The 18644-nt window shown below is 40.0% G+C and overlaps 1 protein-coding gene across 24 annotated transcripts in view; it reads right to left on the bottom strand.

The window, feature by feature from the left end:
- OCA2 (OCA2 melanosomal transmembrane protein) overlaps nucleotides 1-18644 on the bottom strand; it is a 425743-nt gene that overhangs the window by 194047 nt on the left and 213052 nt on the right. For all 24 annotated transcript variants that reach the window (XR_013395444.1, XR_013395445.1, XR_013395442.1 and 21 more), the window contains 2 exons: nucleotides 4746-4805; nucleotides 4048-4152 (listed from right to left, as the gene is read on the bottom strand). Coding sequence is in view for 20 of the 24 variants with exons in the window: in XM_077938927.1 (XP_077795053.1) it covers nucleotides 4048-4152; nucleotides 4746-4805 (165 nt within the window). In the remaining 4 variants the exon portion in view is untranslated. The remainder of the gene's footprint in view (nucleotides 1-4047; nucleotides 4153-4745; nucleotides 4806-18644) is intronic.

Raw genomic sequence — 18644 nt, 5'->3', positions numbered from 1 at the left:
GCAGCCCCCCATTCCCATTGTGCAGTTTAGAAATTCTCAGAAATTCCAAAAACTATGTACTATCCCTAGATAAACTCCTTTTCATCTTAAACTAACTAAAATAGGTTCTGTTCACTGCAACTGTTGTTTGAAATGCTGACACCACCATGTGCATTACAAACAGAATGATTTCCACTAAAGGACTAGGAATAAAATCAGTGCCTTCGAAACCAATTGATGGGTGGGGAGATGTGATGTATCAATCTAAAGAAGTCAGGAAATGATCATGAAAAAAAAAAGAATTAGCAAGGAAAAAGCATTAAAAAAATGAAATGATGGTAATTAGTTCAAGTCGATAAGTCATTACAATAAATGTAAACATGTTAAACTATTTTCTTAAAAGACAAAGATTATCTGCTTTGAATTTTAAAAATCGACTTGCATTCTGCTTAAAAATGCAGTTGGAAAAAGGATTTTTAAAAAAACAATAAATAAATAAAGGACTGGAAAAAGATAAACCTGGCAGAGGCTCAGAGCAGAGATGGAGACCTCGTGCAAGGTAAAAGAAATCAGCCACTGTGAAGTTACTAGATAATGAACCTTTAACATCTAATACAATCACAAAGTAAACGATGCAAAAACGTGCTGAAGTGCAAGGAGGAACAAACTAATTAAAAAAGTTCTCTGCTATATCAAAACAGATAGATTGAAAAGAGATAAGTGAATCTAGAGAGGATAACAACACAATGACATGCTTATGTATGTTAATTATGAGCATTCTATATGTATGTTAACTGCTCACATATACTGAGAACATTTGAACATTTTATCTTCTTTGCCGCAGGATTTCCTTTTTGCTTATTTTGTAAGGAACAAAATATTATAAACAAATGTGAGGCTCCTTTCCTCCCTCAGGACCCAGGACTGTTTTCATCCTTCCCTCTCCTCAGGGAGCTGCCTTCATGAATTTGAATCATAACCACCTACACATCGGCCCCCTGTGGGAGGAGCTAGGGCAGGATCCTGGCTCCTGTGGATCAGCAGAGGCAGAAGCCAAGCACGGAGTGACCAAAGCAGCCAGTGGGCAGAAGCTGACACCCAGCTTTTTAGGCAGCAGCTGGAGAAAAACAGCCACATGGTAAGTCAGATGGTATTTCAGGGATTTCTAATCACGAAATCCTATAGACCACCTGCAACGGAAACCAGGCTCTCGAAGAAGAAACAGCTGTACTCCCATTTTCACTGTAGCATTATTCAGAATAGCCAAGATACGGGAAAAACTTGCATGTCCACTGATGGACATGTGGATAAAGAAAATGTGGTACATGAATATACATGCAATGAAAGGTGATTCGGGCTTAAAAGGGCAGAAAATCCTGCTATTTGTGACAACATGGATGAACGCAGAGGGCATTATGCTATGTGAGATAAGCGAGTCACAGAAGGAGCAATACCGCCTGATTCCATCGTGTGCAGAATCTAAAATCGTCACGCTCGTGGAAGCAGAGAGTAGAATGGTGGCTGTCGAGGGTGGAGGGAGGGGGATGGGCAGAGGCTGCTCAATGGGTCAAGTTTCAGTTATCCCAGCGAGGTACGTTCCAGAGACCGTGGTATGACACAGTGCCTAGCGTTAATATGGTATTATGCACTTCGAAGTGTATTAAGAAGGCAAACGGGTGTTAAGTTTACCATGAAGCACACATACATACACATAAGCACATGTATGGAGATGATGCACACGTTCGGTACCTCGATTGTGGTGACAGTATCACAGGTATACACATATGTCCAAATTCATGAAAACTTACACATTCAATAGGTGCAGATTTTTGTCAGTGACTTCAATACAGCTTTAAAAAAAAGTGGTAAAAAGACACTCAAAGGAAAGGAGGGGAGAAGGGAGTGAGGGAAAGTGGAGAGACCTCGATGCCCACCCATTTTGCAGATCCTTGCTCCAGGGAAGGGCCACGCGTCCCCTTCCCACCCAAGGACTGTGACCGTCACTGTGTGCCACTTCCAGCCTGAGGCAGCAAACCCCAGTGGCTCCCCATGTCCCTCCTGTGATGTGGCCACTGCAGATGCCTCATGCTGGCGTGGCACAGTCACTCAGGGGAGATGCATGGGCTCTGAAGAGCTGCGTGTCCACCTCTGCACCCTGTGGCTGCTGTGGTCAAGTTGTACGTGGCTTCCGCCCCTGTGGACACACAGGAGCCAGCATCCTACCCTCAGCACCCCCACAGCGGCCACTGCAGAGACAGTGGGACCCACACTCATGAGGGCAGAGATGGTCCTGAGGCTCCAGGGGAAGAACAGACAGATGCCTGTTTATCTGCAATGTTGTATTTCTTAATAAAACAAACAAGAAATTCCAAGGCAAAGAGGATAAAATGTTGATACCTTCTCACTTCGTGTGGTGAACACATGGATATTTGTCTTACTATTGTCTCTGATTCCATTTTTTTAAGGTAAATTTTAAGTAGTCACTAAAATTTATGGAACAAAACTGTGAAAGTGTCCTATTCTTTGAAAAAGGAACAACCTAAATCACCAATGTTAGGGCTCTTCAAATTCAGTCCAGAAAGGATCTGGGTCCAAACCTCAGAGCTCCCCAGAAGGTGGGGTTGAGCTGTGAGCGCGGGGCCAGAAGCAAGCACTGATGGAGGCTGTGCGGGGTCCTGTGCTCGGGCCGCGTCTGTGGCCTCGCTGGCTGGGACAGTGCGGACTCTCTGCAAACTGTGTTTCCCTGGAGAACAGGATGAACGCACAAGCCGCAGCTGAGGACCGGTAAGGGCAGCCCTGTCAGAAGGCGTCCGCCTGCCTGGGGCGCTGGGAGAGGTGGAGCCGGCTGGGCCACAGCTGGGACATTTGACCACAGCCGCAAGACTTCTCCAATGTGGAACTTCACCAAAAAGTAACAACAGCCACCGAGTTAGTTCAGGATTACCACACCCAGACCTTGGAAGGAGAACAACAGCCAGGCAGCTAGAGGGCCAACCTAGGCAGAAACTAAATTCCAGGCTGCAAGCGAGGGAGGCAGGTTCCCAGGTCTGCCTACGGTCAGTGCTGCACGAGCCCGGCCTGCTCTTTTCCCCACACAGCCAGGCCTGCTGCTCCAGTCCGGGGGTGCCCTTGTTCAGAATACGATACAGGGTGGTAGGATGTCTTGGGATCCCACAGGCTGTTCCCTGCGGGGAGCGGGGAGGCCCTCAGAGTCAGAAGAACAGAGGGCTCTCCCCTGTCCTGTGTCCTGCCATGGGGAGTGCTCACCATGCTTCTGGCCTGTTCCCTGCACACCTGGGACGACCTCAGGAGTTTGTGAGAGGACCCCAGCGACTTGTGTGCAAGCCCCTAGGCCTACCTTTACTTTGCCACACCCAGGTTCCCAGTTCCTGCCTGGAACCAAGCAATCGATGCCGGCAGAAGTCACAACAGAAACAGGCTCATCTGTCCAACTAAAGGTCTACGACGTGCCCTTCCAGGCCCAGCTGGGGCTCAAGACCACACAGAGAACGAGAGATCTTGCCCAGGCCAAGCACTAGGAGACACACGGGCTGCTTAGAATAGCTTCTGCATCCGGAGCAAATGAAGATGGAAGTCTCTGTCTTTTGATGTCTCACAATTTTCAAAGGAAGGAGGGAGGGAGGGAGGGAGGGAAGGGAGGGAGGGAGGGAGGGAGGGAGGGAGGGAGGGAAGGAGAGAAAGAAAGAAAAGAAAAGAAAAGAAAAGAAAAGAAAAGAAAAGAGAAAAGAAAAGAAGGCAGACAGGCAGACAAGACAAGACAGCGTTTTCTGGGAGGGGTGGCAGCTCTCAGTGGCGTTGACCCCAAGACCACCAGTCACCCCAGGACGTGCCGTCCACAGCGGCTGCAGAGCCTCGGCTCCCCGCCTGCAGTCTGGGCTCTCGGCGCTCCCCGCCCAGCTGCCCCGGGCTCTGCTCACTTTTGTCCTCTACACCTGTGAGTGCAGCAAAGGAGCAGGCTTCATCCTCTGCTGCCTTAGGGAGGGAGGGTGAGCCCCAGGCTATGTCCAGGCTGAAGCTGAGCCCTCAACATGGAGACATGCAACTCACCATGGTAGCGGTGAATGGGATGTTGTCAATCAGGGACGACGCCAGGGCTGAGACCCACACCACCAGGACGATGGCGGCCGTGAGGCGCTGCTCCTCTGGGACCATCTGGAAGGAGGACAAGAGCAGCTGCAGTGTTCCATCACATGCACTCAGGGTCAGATCCCACCAGCCGGGAGACTCAGAGGGGCCCCAGGGTGTCAGTCCTTCTTCTTACCCATCACAAGACCAAGGCAGACACAGGTGTGCAAGCCAGGGCCCCACCCACACCGGGAGCCTCCGCTGGGTTTCTACCAGCAACGCCCAGCCATGCCCAGGCCTGCCAGCCCCTGGATGGGGAGGCAGAGTGACCCTGCCCCTCGTCCACGTGTGGTGGCTGCGCACACTGGTCACACTGACCCGATGGCCTGGCAGACCACTGAGGCTGGGGTGCCTGCAGCACTCACTTACTGAGGCTGGCGTCGATCCCGCTCCTTCTCAGACAGGCTTTAAATAAAGTTAAAAGCAAAATAGCAAGCATCTGTAATTATATATTCTTTGGAAAAAGTCTCCCTTCATCTCTGGGCTGCACAGGATAGAACAGGTTCCCTGCTGTGCCTTTTTACATAATTAATGTGACCTGTTCTTACCAGAATTTTTTTTTTCCCCACAAAATCAAAGAGCAGTGGGTGGAGTACCTTCTATTATAGCATTTATTTTACCTTTATTAGCAAAGCAGTTTGTTCTCCAACATATTCTATTAAGTGGAGATGTGCCAACGCCTAGAAGAAAGGATGTGTGATGAGAATCAGTATAAAACAGAAAATATATGCAAGATTAAAAAAAAAAGTCTTGAAAAGACGTGAACATAAGGTAGGCCCAGACTCCTGCTTCTTATAAAAGATCAGACTCAAATACACAGTCTATAAATAATTTACTATCATATATGCACAATGAAGAGTCACGGAGAAAAAGTCCAACAACAACGGCAGAAATCCCTCATTGATTTGAGTTAATGTCCATGTTAAATTTAAATCCGAACGGAAGACTCTCTTTAAGACCTGTGTGAAGATACCGTTCAATCGCACATAATGAAATACCATTCCATACAGGTCTTTCAAGTAAGTGGCATTTCCAATTTCTTTTTAAAGTTAAACATCACAGAGTTTTAAAAGAATTTTTTAATGCAGTTTTTATAATCTTCAAAGAAAAGAAGGAAAAGTCTATTCAACTGGCACATGTAACTATTTCCACAGTACTAGGCAGATTCAGAAACCTGGACCCAGGGAAAGGCCGGGAAGAGCAGAAGAGAGAAGATGAGGCACAGGAGCCTTCTGCCCAGGCTGCCAAGGTCCCGCGCAGGGACGCCCAGAGGCTGGCGACCGAGCCACCGTGGGAGGTCAGCGGAAGGCAACAGGTACCGGTGGCTCAGCTCCCCAGCAGCTCTGTGGGTGTGGCCTTTTCACTGTGATTCGATCATGCTGAAAGACTGCAAATATTGGAAACAGCAGCTTGTCTGTGTTTTTTTTATTTTTTTAATTTTTTTGTTTTTGTTTTTGAGACAGTTTTGCTCTATTGCTCAGGCTGGAGTGCAGTGGCGTGATCTCGGTTCACTGCAACCTCCACCTTCTGGGTCCAAGCGATTCTCCTGCCTCGGCCTCCCGAGTAGCTGGGATTACAGGCGCCCATCACCACACCTGGCTTATTTTTATATTTTTAGTAGAGATGGGGTTTTGCCATGTTGGCCAGGCTGGTCTTGAACTCCTGACCTCAGGTGATCTGCCTGCCTCGGCCTCCCAAAGTACTGAGATGACAGGCGTGAGCCACTGTGCCCGGCCAGCTTGTCCTTGTTTAAAGTAAGCTTAAGAATCTCAATCTGCATGTAAGTTGGTAGCTGACCTTCATTTAAAAGCCATGGAGCCCAAATGTTGGGTCTTCAATCACAATTCTCCATCAAGTTTGCTTTTATACCAACTAAGTCATAAGGAGAATCACTTCAGAGCAGGGTTTCTCACCCTGGCCCTGCTAATTTAGAGCCAGATCATTCTCTGTTCTGGGGCTGGCCCGTGCATTGTAAGACGCTGCACAGCAGCCCTGGCCTGGCCACACTCAATGCCAGTGGCACCTCACCACCACCAGCGTGACGGCCAAAGACATCTCCAGACACAGCCACTGTCCTCTCTCTGGGGGAGTAAAACCACCCCGTTAAGAACCAATGTTCCCTGGGGGGTAAAATCACCCACTGTTAAAGAATGAAAAATGTAGCATAATCCAAATTTTATTAAATGAAACTTTAAAACTGAAAAAATGTTGAATGTAGCTATACCTTTTGCTTTGTTTGACATCATCAGTTGAAAGAAAAATCAGAGGCCTAAACCAGATTAAAATGTTCTGCCAAATGCCAAATAGGGATGGTTCTATGTGTATATGCCTCACACACACACAGAGTATGGTGTGCACAACTTGATGTGTACCTATAGACATTTATATTTACATATTTAGTGTCATATAATTATCCTAAATATCATGGTCCGAGTTATGTAGTGTAAGAAGACAAAATAAAGTAAAATCTTCAAAAAACTTGAATATTGCATCTAATAACTCAGCTCAAAATAACTGATCTCTTAATTTTTTTTAAAAAAAGTCAAAATATGAAGAAACTACAAATACACTCTTTTACAAAATGAAGTAATTATCTAGCACATCCCTGTCTATCAAGCCTAACACTGTAGGTATACAATGTGTATTTTACAGTATGCAAAGTTTACGTACAGTTGAAGATTATACCCATTACTTGTCTCCTTCATCAGCTTATACAGTGAAAAGATGATCGTGTAGTATAAGTCAGGATGTGAAACATCATTAGTCTGTCACAGAAATGCTGATTCAGCAATGACCTGACATCCTTGTCCCACTGAAATAAGCCAATACCATAAATCATTGCTACCACTTCTTTCAAAATGATAAACTAGGAGGTCTAAGAGTCCCTTCTTCAGCCAAACAAATGGATCCTAGATAAAACACACTTTTAACACGTTCCAGATTAGCAAGACAATGTATGGCTTTCCAAGGAATCTCTCCCCATGAAAATGTTTCCTGCAGCTGTCTAAGAGCTGCAAGACTTGAGTGGCACAGGGTGGAACTGCCTTGAAGCTCGAGGCTGATCAAGCCCTGAAGTCAGAGGAGGTGTGAATGCTTGTGAGGTTGTAGGCTCCACTAAGATTTCTCATACTGAGCTAAGATCCTTGAAATGCACCAAAATTATTCCCTGGCATCCAGCAGAGGCAGACACAGCAGTTTCTGGAGGAAAGCATCCCGCCTGCAGGCCCTCAGGAATCCCACAGAACAAGATGAAATGATGAGATTATAGTCTTGGATCTCCAGGGACACAGAAGACAAGCAGCATGAATGAGAGCAGAAACAACCAAAACAGATTTAGCCAGACCCCACAACTGCATGGATGAGAATTCATAGATACTGAATATAGAAGAGGAACTTTGCTTAAAGAAATTAGGGGTTGAAGAGTATAAAAGTACCAATTAACATGGGCCCTCGATGAGTTAAGAATGAAGGCCGTCATCTCCAGATGACATTAAACCACCAAAAACACTAAAAGAGTGAGTATATAACTGCCAAGAAAGGGGAAATAGAATTTTAAATAATTCTCAATCAAATTAAATAGTCAAAAATTGGCTAATCAAGAAAACTAAGGTAATAAATCATAATAGAAATTTAAAATAATTTTGAATAAATAAAATGTAAATATAATCAAAATGCACACGAAAACTTGAGGGATGCAGCTAAAAGGAAATTTATAGTCAAATATACACAATGGGAAATACGAAGCATGAATATCAAAAGCTAAGTATCCATCTTTGTAAGTTAAGAAAATAACAACAAATTGAACCCAAAGAAGTGAAGAGAAAATGACAATTTTAAGTAGAAAAATGGGAAAGAGAGAGAGTCACCAAAAACAACAATGAAAAAAGAGATTATCACTATAAAGATACTACAATAAACAGATAATGGAGTAAAATTACAAATCAACTCTAGCATTATTTTTGCTTTTATACAGATATCCAGTTGATTCAGCACCATTTGTTGAAAAAATGTTTTCTTTCCTAAATGAATTGCTTTGCCACTATGGTTTAAAATCAGTTGTATATTTAAAAAACACATAACACATATACAGAGTCTATTTCTGTACTCTCTATTCTGTTCCATTAATCTATGTCTATCTTTTGCCAGTACCACAGTCTTGATTACTATAGCTTTGTAGTAAGTCAAGAAATCAGGTAAGTGCTCCAAAAGTTGTCCTTTTGGGGAAAAAAATGCTTTAGTTATTTGAATTTAGTCCCTTGAATGTCTACACAAATTGTATAATTAGCTTGTCATTCTCTGCAGAAAAACCTAGTTCAATTTTTATTAGAATTGTGCTTAAATCTGTAAGTCAATGTGGGAAGAACTGCACACTAAACAACACTGAGTCTTCGGATCTATGGACAGACTGTATCTCTTCATTAGGTCTTTAGATCTTTCACAAAAATTTCTTTTCAAAATATCTCAGTAATTTTTGTTATAGGAATCTTGAGCATACTTTTTTTTAAGATTTATTCCTAGGTTTTTAAGGCTTTTAGTATCATCATAAATGCAATTGTTCCTTAAATATTTTCCAATTATGTGACACTAGTATATGATAATATATTGATATTTGATACTGATCTTGTATCTTCTGACCTTGCTAAATTTATATATTAGCTCTGGTAGTACTGGATTTTTTGTAGACTACCTGAGATTTTCTACATAAACAATCACATAGCCTGTAAACAAGAACAGTTTTACTTCTCTCATTTTCATTTTTCTGCCATTTATTTCTTTATATTGTCATGTTACAAGAAGTAGGTTCTTCAGTACATTGTCTGTTGTATGGAAAAGGTGACTGCCTTGCTGCCAATCTCATGGAAAAACAATTAAGTTTTTCACCATGAAGTATAAGGTTGGCTCCAGGTTTTTCAAAAACGCCTGTCATCAATTTGAGAATTCACGGTTTGCTCCCAAATGCTCTTTCTGCATCTATTGAAATGATCATATGGTTTTTCTCCCGCATTCTGTTAATATGGAAAATTATACTAATTATTGAATGTTAAATCAACCTTGGATTTCTGGAATAAACGTTTTTTGATTATGCTGTACTATTTTATACACCATAGCATTTGATTTGATATCTTGCTTGATCTATGTGAGTGGGAGACGTTGATCTGTAATTTTCTTTTCACATAATACCTTTGTCTTAATACCAGGGTAATACTAGACCTACAAAGTAAGTGGGGAACTGTCCCCCACCTCCATTATTTTCTGAAAGAGATTTATAGGGTTGGTATTATTTCTTACTCAACGTTCAAGAAGATTAAACAGCGAAGCCATTTGTGTTTGGACTTTTCCTTGTGTAAATAATTTTAATTACTAATTCAGCTGCTTTATTGATATAATTCTATTCAGATTTTCTATTAAAACGTGAGTCCATTTTGGTAAGTTGTAGTTTTCAAGGAACTATTCCATTTCATGTAAGTTGTTGAATTTGTTGGTATAAATTTGTTAACATTATCTTATTGTTTTTTAATCCCTGTAGGGTTTGTGTTGGTCACCTCTCATTTCTTGACGATACTGGTGATGTGTGTTCAATTGTTTCTTTTCAAAGAACCAGCTTTTTGGTTTAGTGGGTTTTTTTTTTTCTGCATTGTCTGTTTCCTACTTTGTTGATTCTGATCTTATCGTTATTAGTTTCTTCTTCCTATGTATTTTAGTTTTACTTTCCATTCCAGCTTCTTAAAGTAGAACATTAGATAGCTGATTTTAGATCTTTCTTATTTTCTGTTGTATTTCATCTACAAGTTTCCCTCTAAGCTAACTTTAGCTACACTCAAAAATTTTTTATATATTTTCAACAACATTTTACTTTGTAATACTATCTTATTCCCTTGTGATTTCATTTTTGACTCATGACTTAACAAGAAGTGTATTTTTGACTTTCCAGACATTGAGGTTTTCCCAGGCTGCTATTGATTTCTAACTTAAATTTGTTGTGGTCATAGTACGTAATCCTTATGATGTAATATTATAATATTGGTGAATGGACTGTGTATACATGAAAAGACTGAATTCTGTGGTTGTTGGATATAGTGTTCTACAAATGTCAATTGAATCAAGGTGGTTGATAATGTTATTCATAGCTTCTATGGCTTTCCTGATTTTTTTTTTTTTTTTTTTTTTGGTCTAGGTGTTCTATCAATTTCTGAACAGTGATAAAAATCTTCTTCTATGATTCTGGAATTGTCTATTTTGTTTTACTTTAGTGAATCAATTGCATCTTGAGTATTTACCAGGGACATTCATAATTGTTATATCTTCCTTATAATCTGTCTCATTTATTATTAAATGTCCCTCATTATGTCCAATTATATTATGTGTATTGAAGTTTACCCTATGCCACTTCGGCCTTTTATGCTTATTATTTGCATGCCATGTATTTTTCCATTCATTTACTTTCAACATATCTCTATACTCAATTGAAAAGTATGTCTTATATCATTGCTCAGCCTTTCAACTAAGATCAAGGGTAAAGTATGTCTCTTATGAGCAGCATATACTACAGCCTTACTTCCTTATCTGCTTTCTCAATATTTTCCTCTTACTGGGAATGTTTGCAGTTAACATAATTATTGATATAGTTGTATTCAGGTCAAAAAAATTATCATTTATTTTCTGTTTGTCTCTTCTTTTTTTATTCATTTCTGTGCCCATTTTCTTGCTTTCTTTTGGGTTACTTGAATACTATTTTATTTTCATCAGTTGGCTTTTAATAATAATTAATAATATTAAGTATTAAATATTATTATTCTTAATAATTTTTATTTTTAGTACTTACTCCATGAATTAAAATATAGATATGTAACTTCTTTACAGCCTAAAGTTTTATTGCATCAAGTAAAATGTACAAGCTTTGAAATGATAAAAGTCACTTTACCTCTCCCATTTCCTCTTATAGTATAGTTTACATCTTGTGGTATATATTGTATATATTACACTTTATGGTATATGTTACATCTATATACTTAAAACTCCCACCAGACAATATTATAATTTATACTTTCAACCATCAAATCTAATTTGAAGAACTTAAGAGGGAAAAAAGTTATCTTTTACACTTACCTATTTTTACCATTTCTGCTGTTCTTCATCCCTAAAGATCTAATTTCTCTGTAATATCATTTTGCTTCATCCTGGATAAATTCCATTAACATGTCTTATAGAGCAGGTCTGCTGGAAATGAATTCCAGTCATTTTCTTCATCTGAGAATGTCTCTCTTTTTTCCCTTTATTCCTGAATATTATGCTAGATACAGAATTCTGGCTTGAAAGTTCTTTTCTTTCAGCACTTAAAGAAGGTGCTCCACTATCTACTTGCCTCCAGGATTTCTGATGAGAAATTTGCAGTCATTCAAATCCTAGTCCCTTGTATGCAATGTATCACTCTTCTCTCACTGTTTTCAAGATTTTTTTCTTATTTTTAGTTTTCAGCACTATGATTATGATGTGTCCAGGCATGTTTTCCTTTATTTCATCCTGTGTTTTCACTGAATTTCATGAAATTGTAAATGTGTCTTTGCAAGATTGATAATTCTCTGTCATTATCTCTTCAAATATCTTCTTCTCTTAATCTCTTGCTCCTCTTCTCTGAAGCTCCAATTGTTTTTAATATTTGGAAATATTTATTATTTTTTAAATTTAATTTTAAGTTCCGGGACACATGTGCAGGAAGTACAGGTTTATTACATAGGTAAATGTCTGCCATGGTAGTTTGCTGCACCTATCAATCCATCACCTAGGTATTAAGCCCCACATGCATTAGCTATTTATCCTGATGTTCTCCCTCCCCCTTTTCCCCCTTGACAGGATCCAGTGTGGGTTGTCCCCTCCCTCTATCCATTGTTCTCATTGTTCAGCTCCCACTTATAAATGAGAACATGCAGAGTGTGGTTTTCTGTTCCTGTGCTAACTTGCTGAAGATGACAGCTTCCACCTCCATCATGTCCCTTCAAAGGACATGACCTTGCTTCTTTTCATGGCTGCAGAGTATTCCATGGTGTACATGTACCACATTGTCTTTATCCAGGTTATCATCGTAGGGCATTTGGGTTGATTCCATGTCTTTGCTATTGTGAATAGTGCTGCAATGAACATATGCATGCATGTATCTTTAGAGAAGAATGATTTATATTCCTTTGGGTATATTTATATTCCAATGGGTATAACCCATTGCTGGGTTAAATTGTATTTTGGGCCCTAGGTCTCTGAGGAATCTCCACACTGTCTTCCACAATTGTTGAACTACTTTACATTTACACCAACAGTGTAAAAGCGTTTCTATTTCTCCACAGTGTCTGTTGTTTCTTGACTTTTTAATAATTGCCATTCTGACTGATGTGAGATCTCATTGTGGTTTTGCTTTGCATTTCTCTAATGATTAGTGATGTTGAGATTTTTGTCTTAAGTTTGTTGGTTGCATGAATGTCTTCTTTTGAGAAGTGTCTGTTCATGTCCTTTGCCCACTTTTTAATGTGGTTGTTGGTTTTTTTTATTGTAAATTTGTTTAAGTTCCTTATAGATTCTGGATATTAGACCTTTGTCAGATGGACAGAGTGCAAAAATTCTCTCCCATTCTGTAGGTTGTCCGTTCATGCTGAGGATAGTTTCTTTTGCTGTGCAGAAGCTCTTTAGTTTAATTAGATCCCACTTGTCAACTTTTGCTTTTGTTGTAATTGCTTTTGACATTTTTGTCATGAAATCTATGTTTGTGTCTATGTCCTGAATGGTATTGCCTAGATTTTCTTCTAGGGTTTTTATAATTCTGGGTTTTATATTTAAGTCTTTAATCCGTCTTGAGTTAATTTTTGTATAAGGTGTAAGGAAGAGGTCCAGTTTCAATTTTCTGCATGTGGCTGGCCAGTTTTCCAAGCACCATTTATTTAATAGGGAATCCTATCCCCATTGCTTGTTTTTGTCAGGTTTGCTGAAGATCAGATGGTTATAGATGTGCAGTCTTATTTCTGAGATATTTATTCTGTTCCATTGGTCTGTGTGTCAGTACCATGCTGTTTTGGTTACTGTAGCCTGGTGGTATAGTTTGAAATTGGGCAGCATGATGCCTCCAGCTTTGTTCTTTTTGCTTAGGATTATCTTGGCTATACGGGCTCATTTTTGGTTCCATATTAATTTTAAAGTAGTTTTTTCCAATTCTGTGAAGAATGTCAATGGTAATTTAATGGGAATAGCATTGAATCTATAAATTACTTTGGGCAGTATAGCCATTTTCACAATATTGATTCTTCTTCGTATCCATGAGCATGGTATGTTTTTCCATTTCTTTGTGTCCTCTCTGTTTTCCTTGAGCAGTGATTTGTAGTTCTCCTTAAAGAAGTCCTTCACTTCCCTTGTTAGCTGTATTCCTAGGTATTTTATTCTCTTTGTAGCAATTGTGAATGGGAGTTCATTCATTATTTCACTCTCTGCTTGTGTATTGTTGGTGTATAGGAATACCTGCGATTTTTGCACACTGTTTTTGTATCCTGAGACTTTGCTGAAGTTGTTTATCAGCTTAAGAAGCTTTTGGACTAACAGGATGGGGTTTTCTAGATATAGGATCATGTCATTTGCAAACAGAGACAGTTTGACTTCCTCTCTTCCTATTTGAATACCCTTTATTTCTTTCTCTTGCCTGATTGCCTTGGCCAGAACTTCCAATACTATGTTGAATAGGAGTGGTGAGAGACGGCATCCTTGTCATATGTCGGTTTTCAATGGGAATGCTTCCAGCTTTTGCCCCTTCAGTATGATACTGGCTGTGGGTTTGTCATAAATGATTCTTATTATTTTATAAGAATCACATCTAGTTTATTCAATACCTAGTTTTTTGAGAGCTTTTAACATGAAAGGATGTTGAACTTTATCAAAGGCCTTTTTTGTGTCTATTGAGATAATCATGTGGTTTTTATCTTTAGTTCTATTTATGTGATGGATTACGTTTATTGATTTGCGTATGTTGAACCAGCCTTTCACCCCAAGGATGAAGCCGACTTGATCATGGTGGATAAGCTTTTTGATGTGCTGCAGGATTCAATTTGCCTGTATTTTATTGAGGATTTTTGCATCCATGTTCATCAGGGATATTGGCCTGAAGTTTTCTTTTTTTGTTGTATCTCTGCCAGGTTTTGGTATCAGGATGATGCTGGCTTCATAAAATTAGTTAGGGAGAAGTCCCTCCTTTTCAATTGCTTGGAATTGTTTCAGAAGAAATGGTACCAGCTCCTCTTTGTACCTCTGGTAGAATTCAGCTGTAAATCCTCTGATCCTGGGCTTTTTATTATGGGTAGACTGTTAAATATTCATTACTGCCTCCATTTCAGAACTTGCTATTGGTCTATTCAGGGATTCAACTTCTTCTGGGTTCAGTCCTGGGAGGGTGTTTGTGTATAGGAATTTATCCATTTCTTCTAGATTTTCTAGTTTATTTGCATAGAGATGTTTATAGTATTCTCTGATGGTTGTTTATATTTCTGTGGGGTCAGTGGTGATATCCCCTTTATCATTTTTTATTATGCCTATTTGATTCTTCTCTCTTTTCTTCTTTACTAGTCTAGCTAGCGGTCTACCTATCCTATTGATTTTTTCAAAAAACCAACTCCTAGATTCATTGATTATTTGAAGGGTTTTTCATGTCTCTAGCTCCTTCAGCTTCACTCTGATCTTGGTTATTTATTGTCTTCTGCTAGCTTTGGGGTTTGTTTGCTCTTGGTTCTCCAGTTCTTTTAGTTGTGATCTTAGGGTGTTGATTTGACATCTTTCTAGCTTTCTGATCTGGGCATTTGGTGCCGTAAATTTCCCTCTTACTACTGCTTTAGCTGCATCCCAGAGGTTTTCTTTGTTCTCTTTGGTTTCAAAGAACTTCTTGATTTCTGCCTTCATTTCATTATCTACCCAGGAGTCATTCAGGAGAAGGTTGTTCAGTTTCCATGTAGTTGTGCGGTTTTGAGCGAGTTTCTTATTCTTCACTGAAACTCCAATTTTTGGTCTTGTTCCACAGCTTTATGAACTCTAGCAATGTAAAAAAAAATTTTGTCTAAGTTCTTTAGATTGGATAATTTACATTGATCTATTTCAGTTCACTGACTCTTCCCTCTGTCATAGTCATTCCACTACTGAACTCATCGAGCAACTCTTTTTTATTTAAGGTGTTGTAGTTTTAATTTCTAACCTTTGTATTAGATTTTCTGGTATAATTCCTATTCTCCCCTTAGAACTCTCATCCTTTCATTCATTTCAAGTGCATTTTCTTTACCTCATTGATCATAGTTATGAAAGCTACTTTAAATTCTTTGGTCATTGCAATATCTGAGTCCTCTCAGGTTTGGTATCTGATGACTGTCATTTTCCCTTGGAAATTTATAACATATTTTCTTATTCATTGTACATTGAGTCCTTTGGTACTGTCTCCTGGATACTGCCAATGTTAAAATACATAAACTCTGGATTCTGTTTTAATCTTCTGGAGATTATTAATTTTTTTTACTTATAAGCTAATTAGCTTCCGACCACAATTTCTGTCGTACTTTCTAAAGGAAGTGGTTCAAATTCAAATTTCCTGTGATCACTTGGGCCTGGTTCACACGCGTATCATCCAATAGTCAGCCACATGCTTGTGCAGATGGTTCAAATCTCAGTTGAGTTCTCTAAGCCTTGCCATCTTGCTTCATACCTGCCTAGCATACACATCATTCAAGAGTTAGTCAGAGACCTGTATGGATGGTTCTCCCCTCAGTGAGTCATCAGTCAGTCCTCTGGGCCTTTGCTGCGCTGGTTTGAGTCTGTCCCCAGATGGCGTTGTTCTGAAAGTAGGCTGAGGCTAGTGCAAGTTCATGAACAGAACTGGGGGGCTTCTCTGGCTCTCTCTTCTGGGATTCCCCCACACTCCCTGGCCTGCAGGTGCTACTCTCTCTGACTCCTCTGGGCCAAAAGATAGGGTTGCTACTGGAGTACTGTCTGTCTATGCCACCATGCCACTGCATGATGAAAGCTGGCTCCAGGGAGAAATCCAGGAGAGAAGAAAACAGGAAAACCACCCTGAGAGGGTTCCTTCTGCAGGCTTCGACATTCTCCACAATCTACCTGTTTGTACTTCTCAGAGTCCATATGGAGTTGATTTTTGTCCAGTTTTCATTGTAATCAGAGGGAGCTGTGAACTTCAGAGGTTTACACGCCCTTAGCAGATTGGAATTCAACATTGTCTCTCATTATGACACCGGGTTAAAATACTCTTTTTCTGCCAATATCTAAATTTTAAAATAAATTAAGTCGGCTACTTTTCCTGCATCCAATCCTCCCCAACTGACCACCTAGGGTCCTGGGACCTCACACCCCCTGCAGAGCCCTCATCAGGGCAAGGGAGATCAGCGAGCATCACACAACTCTGGATAAGGAGGAAAGGGAGCAGGTCTGGCTGCCTCCAGCCAGCATTTGAGAACCTGAACAGTCTCCATGACCATCAGGTGTACCACAGCAGAGGTACGAGCAGGCTGATATCTCGGAAGTCAGGTAGACAGTCCCTGGGATCTCTGGGCTTCCTTTTATCAGATGCCCTGCAGCCTGCCTCTCTGTGCTGATGCTTCCGCTCATGATGTCCTGTCTCATTTTAAAACCGCCTCCATCAAAATCTGACTGGAGCAATAAGAAACACCTGATTTTTTTGAATCTCTAAAACATATTGAAAGTTCTTACATGTTTAACAGCTGACATATTTAGCAATTTTCACAAACATTTCAAATATAATTGAATATTTTAAATGAACTTGACTTACAATATTATCTTTGGAGAATGTCAGAGCAAGGTTAGAAAGACTATCAAAATTAGTAAAAAGCTCATTATAAATCATCTTTGCTGCAGACATTTAAAAATAAAAATGGGCCAGGTGTGGTGGCTCACACTTGTAATTCCAGCACTTTGGGAAGCCAAGGTGGGCGGATCACTTGAGCTCAGGAGTTCGAGACCAGCCTGGTCAATGTGGCAAAACCTGTCCCTAAAAAAAAAATAAAATTAACCAGGCATGGTGGCGCACGCCTGCAGTCCCAGCTATTCCAGAGGCTGAGGTGGGATGATTACTTGGGCCCGGGGAGTAGAGGCTGCAGTGAGCTGAAATCATACCACTGCACTCCAGCCTCAGTGACAGAGTGAGACTGCTTCAAAATAAATACATACATACATACATACATACATATATACATACATACATACATACATAAATTAAAAATAAAAATGAAAATGCCTATGTGTAAATTTTCCTCCGAAATTATGCATGCATCTTCCCAGTAAACTTACTATTGATTCTGTTTGCAAGGCAGCACTTCTTTTAAGACTCAGATACAAGATAAAGCAAGTTAAATGACCCTCATGTTTATATGCCTGGCAGAAAAGCTAGGTGACCACTCTCGTTCTAAAAATAAACTTCTTGTTATGTTGTTCATTCACATTGGTATCAGATCCACTTAGAATCATCTGTAATTTAAAAACTAATCCTATTTTTGTATTCCATGAAAAAGAGACATTAGAAGTGACTTGAGTCATTATTGAAAAGCACTAAATAAAAGGAAGAAAATAAAATTTATTTTGGGGGGATTTTGATAGCGATATGTACCTTTTTGTTTAGTTTCATTTTTGTGTTCTCATTTGTTTAGTTTTACTGCTAAGGGAGCGTTTTCTCTTTTTGTTGTTTATTTCCCCAAAGGCAAGAAGAATGAGTCATTAGTGTCTGTGAACTTAGAGACTGTGGGGTAGAGCACGTGAGGGCAACCGTGCCCTCCACCAGCATTCCTGTGATTGAGCTTTGCAGTGAGTGAACTTTCTTTCACTCTTTTACATTATGTCATTTCTTGGATCTTAACATTTCTCAAGACAGTTAAGAGTATAAAAGTTACATGACTTATGTTATAAACCCTATAGTTTATGAGGAAAGGTAACTAATGTCGAAAAATAACATACATACATCAGAAATGACAGCCAGCCAAGAAGAACTGGGAAGGCAGCAGGGAAGCCTGATTTAGGATTTGGCAAGAGTTATCAACTATTAACATGAAATTATTATAAATAACCTATAAATTAGAGCCTTTATCCTGCCTATTATTAGCACGATTCTTACTTCCAATGCCAGAGTCTTGGCTAAAGATGTCCCACTGGCAGAGACACAAATAAATCCAGACCCACGGGAAGGCTTTCCAAATCCCCTTCACACCCAGAGGAGGAAATGCACACAAAGCATGAACAGGCCTGCATGGAGAATTCATCACTTAGGAACCAAGAAATCCCCAAGGCTTCCTAACACCGCTGAGAAACAACAAAGTTGTCTTTTTCTCTTTCTTCTCAGCTTACGATTCTGATTAAAATATCCTCGCAAGAAGCCTTCTTAGATGAATCCATGCGAGAACTACTCTCCTCACAGAACCTGTGAAAATTATGATGAATGACTTACACCACTTGATACATGGTTTGATTTCTAAATATAAGTACATGTATTT

This window comes from Macaca mulatta, chromosome 7 (assembly GCF_049350105.2).
Source record: "Macaca mulatta isolate MMU2019108-1 chromosome 7, T2T-MMU8v2.0, whole genome shotgun sequence".
Taxonomy (NCBI): domain Eukaryota; kingdom Metazoa; phylum Chordata; class Mammalia; order Primates; family Cercopithecidae; genus Macaca; species Macaca mulatta.
The sequence above is the reverse complement of the archived record's forward strand: the minus strand, read 5'-3'. Positions and strand labels throughout refer to the sequence as shown.